Source organism: Hirundo rustica, chromosome 5 (genome assembly GCF_015227805.2).
Source record: "Hirundo rustica isolate bHirRus1 chromosome 5, bHirRus1.pri.v3, whole genome shotgun sequence".
NCBI lineage: Eukaryota > Metazoa > Chordata > Aves > Passeriformes > Hirundinidae > Hirundo > Hirundo rustica.
In genome coordinates this window covers 27,706,295-27,723,966 of record NC_053454.1, presented here as the reverse complement: position 1 = coordinate 27,723,966, position 17,672 = coordinate 27,706,295, and the positions used below count along the sequence as shown (strand labels likewise).

Below are 17,672 nucleotides of genomic sequence, written 5' to 3'. Positions count from 1 at the left end.
CCCTTAAAGACTGATGAAGAATTTGGGCCAACTCAGCCATAAATCTCCCTTCTGTGAGTTTGGCTGAACACAGGCATGAATTGCACAGGACCTTTGCTGCCTTGCATTTCATGCAGGCAGCACTAGCGCTAGTGAACATGAGTGGAGGCTCATGCCCTGGTGTCCCAGGATCCTAAGGGTTGTGTGTACATAATGGCTTGCTGGGTGACTTCCCCAGGGGTTCCCAGGCACAAAGTCAGCCTCCTCCAGGCATGGAAGGTTGTCTCTCTACTCCTTTCTGCCATTACAGCAACACACTGAACCAGTCTTGCCTTAGAGGATTTCCAGAGACCTTTCCTCGCACACCATGTTTCTTCACTGCCTGAACAAGACCCTTCTGGATGCCCACAGCATCAAAATCTCCCCAAACAAGTTGAATAATTATTTGAACTTTATTGGAAATTTTATTTTATGGAGCATTCAAAATGGTTCTCCCCCTTCTTCACCATTGGTTCCTGTCCGTGAGAAATATCCATACTTACTCTAAGACCTAGGATTTTACAGGTTTAGGCTTCACACACCTCTCATTTTGAAATTATTTTCTTTTTTGGTATTTGGTGCTGTGAACAACTATCCTTGCTGGGAAGTCCATATTTTAAAATATTTTCTATATTAGAAGGATTTCCTGTGTTCTAGCGACACTGGAAGTAATGTCTGCACAGTTGGAAGCTCAGAGCAAACACTCAAACCAGTAATTCTGTGCGCCCCTCCTCAGGATGCCAAGAGCACGCTTCCCACCAGGTCAAGAAGCACAAGCTGAGAGATCCCTCCCACATAAAACAGCCCACTGAGCTCTGCTACGCCTCACTGGAAACATCTGCTACACCTCAGTGAACTTTGCTGCTTTAGTACTGCTCTAGTGCCATGGACATGTCAATTTAAAGTGCTTACTTTATTACCGCAGTCTGAGATCGCTGTGTCCTGCTGGGTCTCAATCTCCATGGGGCTGCTGAGCAACACATCATCTTCTGTACTGCTGTTTGCTTCCCCCATTGTCCTCGCAGAAACTGTCATTTGTGGAGGCTGCCCAAATTTTATATTTTTGGCCAACTGTTGCTGAAAAATAAGAAAAAATAAAACAAACAAACAGAATAAGTATTTATATTACAGGCAAAATAAGCCAAGTCCAGCAAATGCCCCTTCTATGCCTGAAAGCTGCACAGAAATATTCTGGGCAACTTCTGACTCTGGACAAAGAAAAAAGAAAGAACACATCCTGAGGCTCACAAGGTAACTAAAGCGGGGAATTTACTACATGATTGCTGATTTTGGACGATCAATTCAAGTTCTTGGCAACGTTGCCAACTCCTGAAAATTTATTGTGAGTTTTTAAACACTCAATCTCTTTTTTTAAATCTATGTTCTAAGTTAAGCCTTTGTTTATAAAAGCTAATTATGAAGCCTTATTGTTATGAAGAAATAAGCTTATGAGAAAAGTGTACACTGAGAAACTAAAACTACCCCAAAAGGCAAACTTTTTCTTTTCTAGCCCCCAAACCCTGCATCTCATGCATCTCTATTTCTAAAAGGTATCCTTATTGTAATGCTTAATCATAAGTTTTGAATGTTAAGGGCTTGGCACAACCCTGCCTTAGAGAGGCAAATTCTCAAAGCAGGGGAAACCCAGCTCTTTTAAATGCTTGATCTCATAGGAGGAATAGACAAACTCATGTCTGCTCATGCTCATGAGCACTGCCACTCACTGCTGTTGCACAAAGAAATTTAGGCAGGGGACATGCAAGAGATGAATGGATTAAAAAAACTTTCCCACCATTTATTTTTCATATTGAAGCAATCTTCTCTCATGGGTAACAAGGAAGTGCTCTTGAATTACATCAAACGTAAGATGAATAAAATAAGAAGGATATAATATGTGTCCTCTAGCAGGGTGAGTTAAAGAAATTACAGCCCTGGTTACTGCAGAGACATGTACCATACCGACTTTGAACGTGAGCTTTTTGCAAAAGACAGAAGCCGTTCTCTAGAAGGAGCAAATGTAGCAAGGAACACTTATGAATACATTATTTTCCTGAAATATTTCAGGGACTCAGTCTCAATTAGGAAGGAAGGGACCATGGAGTTATTTTCCTGCTTCGCTGTTTTTCAAGGACAGAAAATTCTCCAAAGAGGATCTCCCATTTTTGTCTTGTGATACTATGAACAAGTAATTCAACTGTGCAGCTTCTATTCAGTGGAAATGTCAGGTACTTAAACAATGCTCGCTGACAGAAGCTTGCTGCTGAGAGCTGTGGAAGATTGGAGTAGATAGTAGGTAAAACAAAGATTTTTTTTTTTTTTTCCTATATGGTAGAATCAGTAACACGCACACACATGAGGAGTTGCTAAGGAAAGATATCCTCTAAAGAAATTCAGGTCAGACTAGTCTTTCTTGCCATAGTTCCCAGTGGGCTAGACTCTTATATCGAGTTTATCCATATTAGCCCAAAAACATTAACAGATTTCTGTATTGAACCATTAAAACAAAAATTACATGCAGAAACTCCTCATAATTAGGTTTTTAAACTAGAATAGCTTTTCTCAATCTCCTCACTGAGTTAGAGTTAGTTATTTATGCCCATTTGAATTTTGGCAGAAAGTAGTGAAATTTGTATGGTAAAGCATTTTGGCATAGTGGGTAGTTCTGAATGGCAAACTTTTATTCCCACCTGGATTTCTGGCATAGTCTAAAGGCAAGGGTTTCACCCAGTCCTTGCAGGCTTTTATGTTAGCAACTCTCTGACATGAAATCTCGCGTTTCCATTGTGTACATAGGAGCTGGAGTGGGCAAAATAGTCTGTATGAGATTGTGTGAGGCCTTTAATTCTGCTCTATTCCTACAGGCCTTCTGATGCCAGAATAAAATTCTTTCAGAAAAAAAGTCTCAATTTGAAAATATGTTTTCTAAATTGAGATTGTGCCTTTCCTCTTCCTAAAGTCATAGTCCTAGACAAATAATTCTCCCAAGCATAAAACTGGAACTATCAGCATTACTGAGCAACCACCTAGAAAACGAAGGATCCGTGCATCTGTTCCATGGTGAGAACATGCACATGTTAACATATTGCTTGCAGTGTGTTTTGGAGGAAGGGATGGTGTGTTACCCTTTTGATCTTCTGACAAGTTCTTGACGTAAGTGTGTGTGCAGTGGGGGTGGGAGTTCAGTGACGGAGCTGTAGTGTAGAAATCACTATGCTCAAAAAAGAATGGCCTTTCTAATTACCATCAAGAGTGCTTGAGGGCTCTGCAGTAACAATGTGGGGGTTTTGTATATAAAAGTTTAAAATGTTATTTTCCTGATATTTCCAAGATATATACTATCCTCAATATTTATGGACTATACACAGTCGTGTCTGTTTTTTGGTTTGGTTTTTGGGGTTTTTTTTTTTAATTGTTTCAAAGCTTTAAAAGTTTGTTTGCTCACCCTGGCATAAATTATTTTGAAGAAAGAGGAATAAACTCTAGTAACCCTCACCCTTTCAGAACCGAAGGTGCTTCTCTGTATTATTTATTTATTGGCCTTTTTTGAACCAATTTCTCTTACAAACCAAAAAGCTCCATTGGTAGTTCTCCACTGGCCAGTTTCTCTTGGTGCATTCTAATCTCAAAAGCTGACACGAAATGCCAAATGACCAAATGTCAAAATCTCATTGTAACTACTGAGCAAATTAATTCTTATTGCTTTTAAAGAGTAATACTAAACCTGCCTCTTGGTCTTTTTTAGAATGTGCTTTTAATGTAACTACGATGCAATTACCCTCTCAGAAAAAACATCAAATCCATACTGATGCATTTTCTACCTGGTCAACTATAAAAATTCTAAAAATGCATCATGCATGAAAGAAAATAAAAAACCCACAAATTTTACTCGTGAGAACACTCAGATAGTCTAGCCCAGAGAGGGAGAGATACCTCAGTTTAAAATGCAAGACCTTTGAGAAGAGGCCATAATCCCTGAAAAGGAGAACCTGCTTTAAATTTCTCAAAAGTTTCAGTTGGACATATATTTCTGAACACATGACTATAAACCCTCTGTAGTTAAGAATTCCCTGTGCTGACAGACTGTGGATGATTGTTGCCTAAGGAAGATTATTTACAATGCCAGTTATTAGAAGTTGCAGGCATGGCATTTTGTTCTTCTGCTATTGCACAGTCATGTCTTAATGGCCTTTTGAAAATCTCCACAGATGCATACTGGGCTCAGTCAAAGGACCTTGGTCTCTTTTGGTTTGTTCAAGAAGACTTGTAATTTGGCAGCCAGAAACTACCATCTTGTTCTGAAATCTGTCAACTAGAAGCACAAACAAAGAGATGAACTTTTTGTGCCTGCACCTCCCACTTCCATCCTTATCAACTCCAGCAGGCAGTCCTCAGTCCTGGTCCCTCCGTTTGCAGCCAGTGGATAATCATTTCCACAGGACTTACAAACCCTTCTCATCACCAAAACAGCACAGCTACCACACAATACCTATACCACGAAGCAGAGGCTGGAGACACCACCCACAGCGGGGCTTTAGGATGAGATTCAGGCCAGGTTTACCTCATCCACATATATATATATATATATATATATTTATTTTTTTTTCTATAAGATTCTTGAGGTTTCTATGAGATTCCTGATAGTTTCTCTATTCACACACAACGCAGATGGCTGTCAGTGAGATAGTGAGGTAAGGGACAGGTCTGCACACCTAATACAGGCAAATAAATACTAGGAATTTAGAAAAAAATTACAAGTTTGCACTCACCCGATTTTAAAATCTTCCTTGGTAACATGACCATGACACAGGCCCTCTCCTATTTAATGGAAAATAATTTGCTAAAATATGATGCTATTTAACTGACACCAACTTCCCATTAATAACTTAAGGAATAAAGCTCCTAAGTAAAAATGTTCTTCATTGTCTGGCACCTGCAGCTAATAAGAAAAGCCCAGACTTTCAAAGCACTCTTTGCATTTGCATAGGAAATGCCACAGAACAAGTTTTCCATATTAATTGGCAAAGAGCCCAGACCAGGCTGTACGTCTCCTCTCTCATTCCCATTTGGCTCCTCTTCTGTGTACATGCCTACTTGCATGTGTGTTGGATTCAGGCCCCTGAAACGACATCATTCTTAGGGCTTCATGCCTGGAGTGAATCCAAAACTGGATCTGCTGAGCTGCTTACTCCCTTCAGTTAAAAATCATTAAAACAGAGTGTACTGTTTCGGCTGATTCCATTCAAACAAGGCTTACAAGAAATGCTGTCATATTTTTCCTTCAACTCAAGTATCTACCCTTCAGATTTGTTTGCAGTGCCTAAATAAAACAAAACACAACTGAAATTAAGTTTTCTAGTTATATATAAACGGAAAATAATGACTTAATTAATATTTGTCCTAAAAAGGCGCACTGTTGAAATTCCACTTGGTCCTGTACAGTCTCCCAGAATGACCGAAAAATCAAATGCCTTGGGAATTCCTAAGAACAGAGTGAGCCCATACTGAGCTGTTACTTGTAAATGCTCCAATGATTTGTGGCATCTGAGGAATTTTTATACAGTCCAACTTTGCTTAAAGAAACATTTGTTTTGATTTGGAAGTGTTACTCGTTTCAGCTGCTGCTCTTGTGTACTCATGCTGTGAAAGACAGAATTATTGTCCTCTATTCATTTTATCAATTCCACTCATGATTTCAGGCTTCTCTGTCATATTCTCTCCTATAATTTCTTTTCTAGGCTCAGAAGAGAGAGTTCACCTAATTCACAATGAACTATGGAAGTGAGTCCACTTCTTAACCCAAACTGGAAAATCTGCAGCATATCAAAACACATTAAATACCCCACATTAATGTTGGTTTTTGTTTGTTGTTTTTTGTTTGTTTGTTGGTTGTTTTGTTTTGTTTTGTTTTTTAATCAAGGAGAGAATAAACTGAATAGCAGAATAGCATCATGTGAAAAGTTATATTGGTATATCTTTAGAAAATAATCCAGGCATGAAATTAACATGGAAACCTATAGAAAATTAGGAAAATAACAAGTATTAGCACAGATGTTTTGGATAACAGATGCAGGGAAGAAATTATTCCACTCTCCATTGCTGAAGCAGCATGTGGTTAGGGGCATTACACTTGAAGAAAGTTTTTGGGGAGTCCCAAATAGAAGAACAGTGAAGGAGCAAACTGTAAATGGACCTCTAGAGACGTGTATTTGCAACAAATCCAGACATGAATGAAGATTTTGGTGTGCAGTGGTGATGGATGACTTACATGTGCTCATGTGTAAAGAGAAGATTTTGTGGAGAGGCTTGAAGATACAGAATCTGTGGGATTTGTCACAACAGTCTCTCCTGAAGCAAAGCAGATGCAAGGAAGGAAGCTCATTTTCAGGAATTACCATGATCGTAGGAAAAAGAGTGTCTGCCCAAGAAATGCTAGAATGATTTAGAAAAAAATATAAATTCTGTTTATAAAACAAAAAGAATTTTCAAATATGAGGAAAACAATTAGGCTGCGGTGTCGCTAGACAGTATTGGCGACAAAGAAACTAATTGTAAGAAATACAAAACTAGGCAATCATGAAGTGAAAATTCACTCCCAATTCTGAAAAATTCAGAGCATCATGGCAAAAGTTTTGAGGTTTGAAAAATGGCTTTTTGGCTTTGTTGAGATCTAGGCAATAAGAAACAGAAGGTACATTGGGAGTGGCTGGTAGAATACAAATTTGCAATGCACAGTGAGGGAATCACTGGCTTGGTCATTAGCTAAGATATGCTAATGACTAAAAGAAATGTAATCCACAACAGAGCAGACATAAGGTCTGGCAAGAAGAAAATTATAAGGGTCATTCATCATTATAAAATCAGGGAAATATGAAATTTTAAAATGGTCCTTTTGCATTTGACCGAGAAATTTGGATTCACAAGAAATGTTTCATCATAATTAATATCCGTACAATAAATAGGTGCTTTATAGCTTTACAGAGCAGAGGGTTTGTTTTAAACTAGACGTCCACATGAAACAAAAAGGGTGTAACCCAGTAGTTCCTAAAAGCCATAAGCTGTGTGTCAGAGCCAATCTTTAATATTTCTTGCAGCTGACTGCTGCAGATGCACAGATAGGTGTCAGATGACCAAAGATAATTTCAGTGAAGGCAAGCAGTGGAGAACATTAGCAGTGCCACTCAATGGCATCATCACCAAGTGGGAGACAATAGTGTAGGTGCTTCAGGAAACCAATGTTTTAAAAAAGCTTCCATTTTGCTTGCTGCAGTTTTTATGAGTCTGATATAAAAACTTTCTTCTGCTCATTTGCTGACCATTTCTGGCAAATATCAGAGGTAGGAAGAAGAGTCACAGCTACAAAAGATCAGGAAATAGTTCTAAGACACTTTGATATGAGAAGAAAGCCAACCCACTAACCTCTAGAAGGGAAGGATGTAAAATGAAGCTCTAAGAGTTGGGTTGTGCATTTCTTTTTCATTTTAAACATTCCTTGTGTCTCATTCACAGTCCTGTATGACAATAAAGCAACTGATCCCCAGAAACTAAGGGCTGAACATTAAGAGTACCAGTGCCTGTGTATCACCTCTTGCTGGGAACAGGTTCAGGCTGGCTTTCTACACTGGATCTTAAAAATTAGGTAATGATAAATCTCAGCAGTTCCAAAAGACAAGGAAAAGACTATTTTTATAACACCAGATGGCTTGAGCCAACACAAAATAACTTCAGGATACAAAAGGCTACTGGAGGTTTACGAGAGGTCAGGCTTTTCTCAGCCAGACTTCGAGCACACAGTAAAACCTTTGAACATGACCAAATCCATTTACAGAAAGCATGATAAGATGAATACTGCCAATCTGAAAATCAATAAAAACAAATGAGAGCAATTCCAGCAAGAGCTAATTTATCCTTCACGCATAATTAGAATGAGAGAATTCCCACAATAAGTAGCTGAAACAGTGCACAGGCTGGCCAGCTGCCCAGGCTACTACGGAGTTTGCACCATTACACAACATTTTTTGTGGGTTCATCAACACTCTAAGTCAGCAGAAATGCAAGGCAAGAAGGAATAAACACTTTTGTGGTCCCTAGAATAAGATCCAGCTCCGTCAGCATTAAATGGCTTGCACTGCTATTCTGACTTCAAAACCCATTTCACTGCTGTCTCTTAGGTTTGTAAGCATGGGGACTTTTCCCAAAAAAATATTTAAGTTTTCCAGGAACATTTACTGTACCACCTCCAAACACAACCCTGAAAAGGGCTAAAATCTGCAGAGCTTTTGATCTCCATTTGGAATGCAGCAAGTTTACAGTCAGCATGGGGCATGGAATCCTGGCAACAATTCTCTACTGAATAGTACCTTGCCAGGTAAATGGAAACTTGAAGTGCTGTGTTTCCACCCTGACATACAAGCCTGGCAAACCCCAGTAATGCTGGTGGCACAGTGATGGCTTGGGACTCAGGGCTGGCCACAGAATTGCCTTTAAGAAGCGGAGCGCTCTTCAGAAGAGAAGACTGTCTCCTCTTAATCCACCACTTTAAGAAATACAGATGTTCCCAGCTGGACTTAGCTTGCAGAAAGAGATTTCAAAGTAGATAGAAACTTCTGGTATCAGGAGAGAGAGTATCAATGTTTTCAGTGACTGCCAAATCACAAAGAAAACTCTGGCTCATAGAATAGCAGAATAAAAAGGATGGGGCGTGGAGTGCATGAAACATTCAAACAGGAATAATAGTCCAAATAACTCATCAGACGTGAGACTCAACTCTAAGGTCAATTTAAAATGCACAATGTGCTTAAGGCATGACTTTGTCCTAAAACACAGGGAAAAGTTGCAGAAATCATGGCTAGAGGAATGGGAAAAGTTACATGGTGGGCAGCAATTTTTGAAGATACAAGAAGTAGTCCTTGGGCTTAATATAGGAGGGCTTTCTAAGGGTTTAGAAAAAAATCCATGGACATTTAGATGAATGTGTAATTTCTGTGTAAACATGTAAATACTTAGAAGCGTCATTTGCAATCTATTATGCATTTCTTTTCTGAATGAATAAGTGGTTCTCACCATCATCATCAGAATTGAAAAATGAATCTGGTATGTTACAGGCTGGGTTCCAGCTACACTAAAATGACAAAAATTAACTGCCATTATCCAACTGTAAATAAAAAACCAAACACATTTCTACATCAAGCAGCGGAAACAATGTTGTCCCTTAAAATAAATGCAATTAACCACACTAAAAAAAGTCATATGCAAAGTTCATAAGAGCAGGAGAGTACCACTGGCTATTTATTTCATGACTTTCAAGGGTGACATTTTGCTCTAATTTTCTTGATTTAGCATTTGCTTAGTGAACACAGTTGTTACCAGCTGCATTAACTGTACTTTTTCTCAGGTGTCTTAGTTTAGCAAAGGCAATAATTTCTGTTGGGAATTTTAAGCTGAGTTTTGAAATGAAAAACACCTCTGGAAGTGAAAAGTTATTCAGAGAAAAGCTAGTATACGGAAGCCAAGAAAACAAATCCACCAGATAGGGAGGGCACAGCTCCCTGAAAGAGTTGGTGGGCTTTGTAGGAGTTCACAGGACAAGCCCACATACCTCAGGTCTTTACCCAGAGTCAGCAGCCATTTTAAATAAAATGGTTTCCAGCCTGGAAAACATCCTCCACTGAATCTACCTGACCCAGGGAAATTTAAGCTGAAAAACCAGCACAGAGGAATTGGAGATGTCTTAGTGTGGTTTCTACTTCAGAGTTCATCCGCAGTCAGCACAGCTAGCTCTGTGCAGGTGCTCTGTCTGCTGACAGCACCAGGCAGGAGGCAGGAGCAATTCCATCCTGAAGGTCGGAGCTGTCTAATGTGCATGATCTCTCCCTCACCAGAAAAGCTGGATCATGGGTAGACTTCAGAGGTAAAAGAAATCAATGGTATCTTACTAGTCATCTTCAGGGCAACAGCACTTGCTGTTTAAAATTTATTAGCATTTTGACAAGATATGTTAACATCCTGAACAATAAAGTGCAGCATATTTTTGACAGACAGCTCTCTCAAGGTCTAGAAAAATGTAAAGCTGGGAATCTTACAGATATACAGGGAGTAAAGCAAAAAATAGTTTGAGCGCTAATGGGAGAGAGTTCTGGAAAAGAAGGGAAAGCAGATCATATAAAGCTCTTTAGAAGAAAATACCCAAATACGTCATTTATGCTTTAGAGAGAGAAGCAAATCCACCTTCCATGAAAACCACTGAACGAGAAGTGAGAAAAAGGAGAAAAAAAAAAAATGTAATACATATAAACATATAATTAAATTGACTTTGCAAAGAAGTCTCACTCTGCATGCCATTCCCTGCCCTCAACACAGCATTCACTTATTTCTCTCTTTCTCTCATTGTAGCACTTAGGCATACAAATCAGGACATGCCAAAAACATGAGCTCAGCTCAGGTAAGCTCCACACGGGCAGACATTTCTGCAGATATATTTACAGCATCACTGCTGTACTTTCAAGACCAAAACCTGGAACTTCTGCAGATTATCTGTATTACTTGCAATGGGTTTTGGCCAGAGAACTTAACACGGCTGAGAAACTGTACCAAGGCTATTGAAAAACCAACTCGTCTTTACAAATATTTGACATGTTCTGGAGACCATTTTCCACCACATTTGAGATATTTTTCCCACTTACAATATCTTACCTGAAGAATTTTGACTTTTCCTAAAACGTTCTCCTGTGACATTGCTTGAATGGCCTGTTCACTCTCTGTTCTCCCATCAGGTATGAAAATACTGTCATGGGAAAAAGCTCGACTGCCCATAGAATAATGGGAAGATCTGTTAAAAAAAAACAGTCAACAAGTAAGTAAGTACTGCAATTAATTTATGAGAGTGACTCTTCATATCATAATTGTTCTGCTGTATGGATTTCCCCCCCTCTTTCTTTCTACATAAAAACTTTGTACATTCTCTTAGGAGAGGTATCCAAACACTTTTGGTTTTCAGAAGTTCAATGGAAGGACATGATTCCTTTATGCACAGTCTTGCTTCTTGGAAGGACCTAGAGTTGGGTGTTTTTAATAGGTGTGTTGAGAAATTCAATTGATTTTGCTTGTAAGTCTCAAATCTAAATCTTACTTTCAGGATACAGACTAGATGGGGATGATGAATGCATTGCCAGACTGCTTATCTAAGAAAGCGCATTCATGCATTTTATTCTGGCATTCATGCTTAGTGCACTGCTTGGGACACACTGTCACTCCTGGTCAAAGAAAACAGCAGGTGCCAAGCAAATGGAGCTCTAGAACACAAAAAGAGGTATTACAGTGCAGTAAGCCACTTCTGCAGAGCTCCCTCCTCTAGCTGATTACTCAGCTCTTCCTATGGCCATGAGCATGATCACACTGACAATAAAAGGTTATCACCGAACCCCCAGACTGCTAAGGAGCTTATTGCACCAAGCTGCATGTCCCTGATTAGCCACAAAGAGCGAGAAATGCCCGTGTGCTGCTGCCAAACTGAACACCCATGCCAAGAAGGGGGGTGTGTCACAAATGAACCAGTTATATGGCTCTGATTGAAGTCCACAGGCAAAGGCATGAAACAAAAAGGTGTTTTGTTTACCAGAAGTCATTCTAATAAATTTAATTTTAAGAAAACTTAGAATTTAAAAAAAAAAAAATGTTGGTGGTTTTTGAGGGAAAAATGCATCAGTTTGAAAATTGTGTTTTGCCTCACTTAGAATATTCCATGATAAGTGAAAAGCCAATAATCTACAATCATGATTAAAACCACAATTAAAAAAAAACAAAAAAACAAACAAAAAAAAAAAAAAAAAAAAAAAAAAAAAAAAAAAAAAAAAAAACAAACCCAGAACAACTCAGAGGTTGTAAATATCTCCTTTTAATAACCTGCTGGCAAGCCTATAGAACCCATTTATATTTTCAGAAAACAATCTAGACAAAAAAAAAAAGATAGGTTTGATACAGATCTATCCAATGTAACCTTCTGCATATGATAAAAGCATTATAAATAAATATTTCAGCAAAAGTAAGGAAGATGATACTTTCAGAGAGAGATGTAAGTAAAAGAACAAGAAAAATTAGGTTTCACATATTTAAGAAAAATCATATTATCTTTTCTATCTTTCAAAATGTGCTAATTCCTCATTACGTGTTCAAGATATTTCTATTCATGCTTTGGAAACAAATAAGTTGGGAATGTATTTATTACCTTTTTATCTGATTTTTCCATGCGGTATTTGAAGTAAAAACAATAATCTTTTCTTACCAAGGAAGAGTGTCATATAGGGTTACATAACCCTGTTGAAACCGATTAGATTATAGATTATTCTTGGCTTTTAAAACATAATTTCTTAGAGGTAACCTGAAAATAACAGGATTAAAAGTCCCCCAAACCCTCTCCCTCTCTCTCTCTCTCATTTATATATAAATTACTTTTGCACTCACAAAATAATCAATCCACTTTTGAGGGGAGAACACACCCAGTTTTCTGAATAATTTCATCTTCTACACATTCACAGATGAACTGAAAAATTGCTTTTCATTTATATTAATATTTCAGCAGCATGCTTAATTTGAAACAAACCAGCACACAATCAGGCAAAGAGCTGGTCAATATTCCACAACATTTTTAGCCATGGAAGAAGGGGAACATTTTACTCATGCTATATTCTAGATTTTTTTTTTTTTTAATAAAACACACAAGTCAATTGCCTCTGGCTGTTAAAGGTAGTGTACCTTTAAAGTTTCTTTTAGAAAACTTTTATTAGGGAAACCATAAAATCATATTTTTAAACCCTCTTCTAAAAAGGTTTCTATACCGAATCACCATAACTCAGTCTGTACGCAGAGCTGTGAGAAAACTACATGGCATTGAAATACCTCTACCTTGCTTGGCCAGCCAGGAGTCAACCAGTGAGCCACAACTTGAGAAGTGTCCCTTACACAGAGACAAACTCCTAGCAGGCCTGGAAATTAATGGTTTGACATGAAACTGAGTGCAAGCTGGCTTTTCTCATATAATGATGTAGGTCTGCTTGTACTGAAAGCTCCAGCATTGCATTCAACCAGGTGGGAAGGACGCATGCAAAATTTGCCAAAGCAGCCCGAGGCAACTCCTCCTGCATTTGCACTGTGCAGTGCATGAGCCTGCTGCAGGTGCAGAAGGCAAGGCCAGTGGGACCTGGTTGTTTGCTCTTTACCTTTGAGCTGAGAGATCCACTGAGAATGCATAGTCCAGTCATATTGTTCTCCAGAGAGGACCCTTTCTCAAATATTTTTTCCAGCTGTGCTGCTGCTCAGATACTTGTGGCTTTGTCTCACAGCTGCTTGCTGTGCATACAACACCATTCACACCTTTTGCTGTCCAGTGGATTGTACTTCTCAAATTTAAAATCAGACACCTCATGTACATTTGTGTTGTTACAACTAATTAGTAGGCAAGGGTTGCAATTCAGGCACCAAAGAGTTCAGTGACTTGTTTGGAAGTTGATCTTGACTTTTCTAATGAATTGTTAATATTGAAGTTGGGAGCAGCCAACCTGAAGCTTTGAAACTGAAGAGAATTTGCCAGCAGTTCTAACCCCAAAATTGCAGTTGACCCACAGCAGGAATACTCTGACTGTAGGAATTGTCTGATAAAACCTGAATCTCTGAAACAGAAGAAAAGAGTAACTGCTGAGGTCAGTTCGGGTGGACTCTCCAGGACATAGCTGTGAATGAAAATCTTCCCCACTCTGCTGCAGAGCTGAGGACACTTTTAGGAATCTAATCTCTCCTCCTGCCTGTAAACTTTTCAAAATTTCATTTAAACTTTCTTTGGGGACACCAGGTCATGTGAAGCAGCTTGGCAGCTCCATGTGACCTGCAACCGTAAGTATATCACCACTGAAAATCCAACCCTGTCTTTGACAAGTGCCCACAATGGCAGGTTAGGACCATGCTAAGCATTTACAGCATCTCCAGCATTCTCCCAGACATCAACTGATCTCTCTGTCTCTCCCCCCTCGTTACAAGGCACCACACATTTTTATTTCATAGAGCTGAGGGCAAGCGTATCTGAAAGGTTTGGTTTCCATTTTTGTTTTCTTGTTGACTTGATAATAAAACATACTCCAAATTGTCAGAATACATGAAAGTGTCACAAGAAACCCCACAGTGAATTAATGCCAGACTGCTCTCCACTCTATCCCTTCAAAATGCTTTGCAAATATGCTGAATATTTCAGAAGTGGGTGAATGAGCAATCCCGCTAGCCACATGTCCAACAACTAGTAAAAATAGTTTAAGAATTTTGTTTAAATATCTATATAGGCTAAAGAACATTGGAAAAAAAAGATATTCACACATTGTAGTAACCTAGTTTCTTTTACAGGCAAGTTTAAATAGCAGTTACGGTGATTTCCAAGCTACTTGTACTTTCTGAAAAGTCTCTTATTTTACTCCCTTGGAGCCCACAATCCTTTCACATTTTCCCAGCTGTGAATTTGACAGATTATATAACAAAGGTCCTTTTTACACCAATTTTTTTAACTTTGCCCATGTTCTTCTTTTGGAAAGACTGAATTTATTTTAAGTCATATTACAGCATGAATAATTGAGTTTCCTTTGCTGCTACCCATCTCTGAAGTTTTTCTCAGAAGTCTTTATACAATAACACTCTCACAATCCACATTTACAGACAGTTCTCCCTTCAGTTAAAAGGCATGTCAATATCAGGAGTAGATTTCAACAAACTCACAGCGTGACAGAGATATGGGCTACAGTCATAGCCAGGCTGAAGGTATTACAGTTTCAAACTTCCATATCACTTCCAAGAGATGTGGGAAAACAGCGGCATCAGTTTGTGAGCACTTCTGTTGATAATGCCAGTGATGACACTTCAGAGGCTGTTTGTGCTCAAAATAGTTGAATCATCATCTGACTCACTTTCAGAAACCTGGCTAAATTACATGAATTATGGATGTGCTATATCAAAATACGAAGCACTTTTAACAAATCCTTAAACAGGTTCTCTCTGAAGATGTGTTGCAACCCAAATATCATGTTTCAGATCCAATTGCAATACAAAAAAATTTCAAAACTAATTTTTACATTCGGAGAGCAAAGTTAAATTCCATTTGCTCTTTACCCATTACTCATTCTTCCAGAGGTGTCTGTGCTAAGAAACTAGGAAATGTGAAACAAATCTCTCACAGTAGAATGGGACGACCCTGAGCTGCAGGAAAAGTCTTACTCTTCTCCATGAAATGCAGCAAACAGAGACCCTCTTTGGACCTTCCTGCAGCAATCCACTGCAACAGATCTATTTAGGATGCAATTTCCATCAGTTCTAGGTGCCTCAAGTTTGGACTGGGTAGGCATCACACTCTCTTTAAACTCCTCTCCATGTCCTCCCATCACCTCTTGTGTGACTTATTAGTGATCCTTGTTGACAAGAAGCAATTGAGAGAAATGTTCTGGAAACTAGAATAACCAAAAACCAAGTACAAAAATAAAATAAAAATAAACCAGCATCCTGCCCTACCCCGCACCCCCCCCCAACCAAAACATCAGAACTCAAAAATCCACGCAAATTCCTGGTTCAGCTGAGCAAATTCTGACACAAGCTTCCATGCTAGCTGCATATATAGAGAGCTGTTGGAAAGAGTCAGACATCAATCAACATTTTCTGCTGTGGGACTGCACCCTTAACTACATCAGAGCATGTGCAGGGACACTTTTGCACAGAATACAAAGTTATTGTATTGATACTTGTGGCTATGATGTTTTTAGACCCCATTTTTCTCCAGAGCTATTTCTCCTCTTAAAGACAAATGTGTGATCCTTTAAAAAGAGAAAGTTTTCCCACAAAGGGGTAACTTTTCCCAGCTCTTATATAATCCCATGCTGGTGCATTACTGAAGTACAGAAATCTCACACCAGCACTTGCCTCTTTGGTGTGTCATAAATTTTCCTCCCACTCTGATATTAAAGAGTTAGAAATAGAAACTGGAAAATAAAGGGAAAGAATGAGTTGTTCTGTTCTTTTATGTTTGTAGAGACTGACTCCAAAAAACCCAGAGTCTTATGACTTTCACTCTTTTAGATTTCCATTAGAAACAAATTCTGTAATCGTTAAAAGATCAAAGTCAACTTTTTAATATAAAGCCATTTTTAAACAATAAAAAATTTTAAAAGCATGTAAAGTAAAAGTGAATTTGGTTTAGCCAAGTATTGACCCTTCATATAATCCTTTCAAAGAAACTGAGAACCACTTCCTAGAATACTGCCTGAGGGAAATGACAAGTGCAGTGATAGGTTGCCTCTACTTGATGTTTTGTTTTAAAAAAAAAAATCTGATTCAACATTTTGCATCTCCCATGAATGTCTCCAGGGCAGCTAGAGATGAAAAACTTAAATTGCATTTTCTAGTCATTCCAGAGATGCATTAATACTGTAATAGAGGAAAATGGATTGCAATTCTGAACTATATTTTTCGTGTCCTCTTTTTTGTCTGCTGGAAGGAAAGTTTTAGTTCTAACTCATGCCTGGATGGGAAATATTGTTCATGCTGCAACATGATTCTGAGTTAAGAGCTGTGCTCAGACAGCACATGACTTCATTGCTTTAACAAACCCACAAACATGGGCCTCACAATCTGAACGGACAAAAAAGACATTTTTTCAACAGGAATCTTTTTTAAAATTAGAGATAATTTCTGCATTCATTCTAAATATATATTTATATCACCTTCAGGAACCATTGAATTTCAGGGCACTAACTCTGGGAAAACTGCACAGTCCCCCTGTAATGACCCATCTGAGTCCCACTGATGCCAACAATAAGTTGTGCAGCCGTGCTCAGAGTAGCCCCGTTCTTTTCAAAGGTAGCACTCAGCATTGTCTTAATGCAAAGCTCCAGCCTGGTGTCATCAAGGGACCTGGAACCTATGAACTTAGCATAATTTTATTTTTCTTAGAAGTAGAGATCAAGCATAGCTTTAAGTAGCTGATGCATGATGCTAATAATATTACTAAAATTATTATAATTAGGAGCATAAAAATAAACCATGGGAAGTATCAAGGCCCTGAGTGCACTAACAAGCTCTAATGTCCCTGATGAGCCTCATCTGGAGCCTCTACCCACACACATGGGTCCAGGAGTTCTATTTAAGATCACACTTGAGACTTTTGTCTTTGTCTGAGCCATGCTGGAGAAGGGCTGGTCTCCAGCTCAGACAGAACTCTGCCTGCCCATGAAGACCTTTGATCCAGACCTCAGTTTGCAGGCCATTTTCCTGCCTTGCCCTTGGCCCTGCCTTCTCAGCTATGGGCTTGTAGCACGATCATGGACCCCTCCTGCAGTGGGACACCCTTGGTGTGCTGCTTGCCTTTGCTGCTGTCTGACAAGAAAGAAATCAGGTGGGACTATGTAGTTCTCAACGCATGAATTTTATGTAATTATTCACTAAATTGTCTAATCTCACAAAGCGTCAGCATGCGCAAAGAAAAGCAATTACTGTAAACCCTGGTTCACAGTAATTCTGCAAGTGAATCCTAATGCAGCCTGAGGATGTGAATAATTCACTAGTTAGCATAAAAATATGCAGACAAGTAGAAGGCTCTAAATAGTCCAGCTTTCACATTTGACCTCACAATCCACTGC

General features: G+C 38.8%; 1 protein-coding gene across 5 annotated transcripts in view; it reads right to left on the bottom strand.

Moving 5' to 3' along the window:
• CRACD (capping protein inhibiting regulator of actin dynamics) overlaps window positions 1-17,672 on the bottom strand; it is a 137,299-nt gene that overhangs the window by 25,283 nt on the left and 94,344 nt on the right. For all 5 annotated transcript variants that reach the window (XM_040064054.2, XM_058420544.1, XM_040064058.2 and 2 more), the window contains 2 exons: window positions 10,708-10,843; window positions 931-1,095 (listed from right to left, as the gene is read on the bottom strand). In XM_040064054.2, coding sequence (XP_039919988.1) covers window positions 931-1,095; window positions 10,708-10,843 — 301 coding nt within the window. The remainder of the gene's footprint in view (window positions 1-930; window positions 1,096-10,707; window positions 10,844-17,672) is intronic.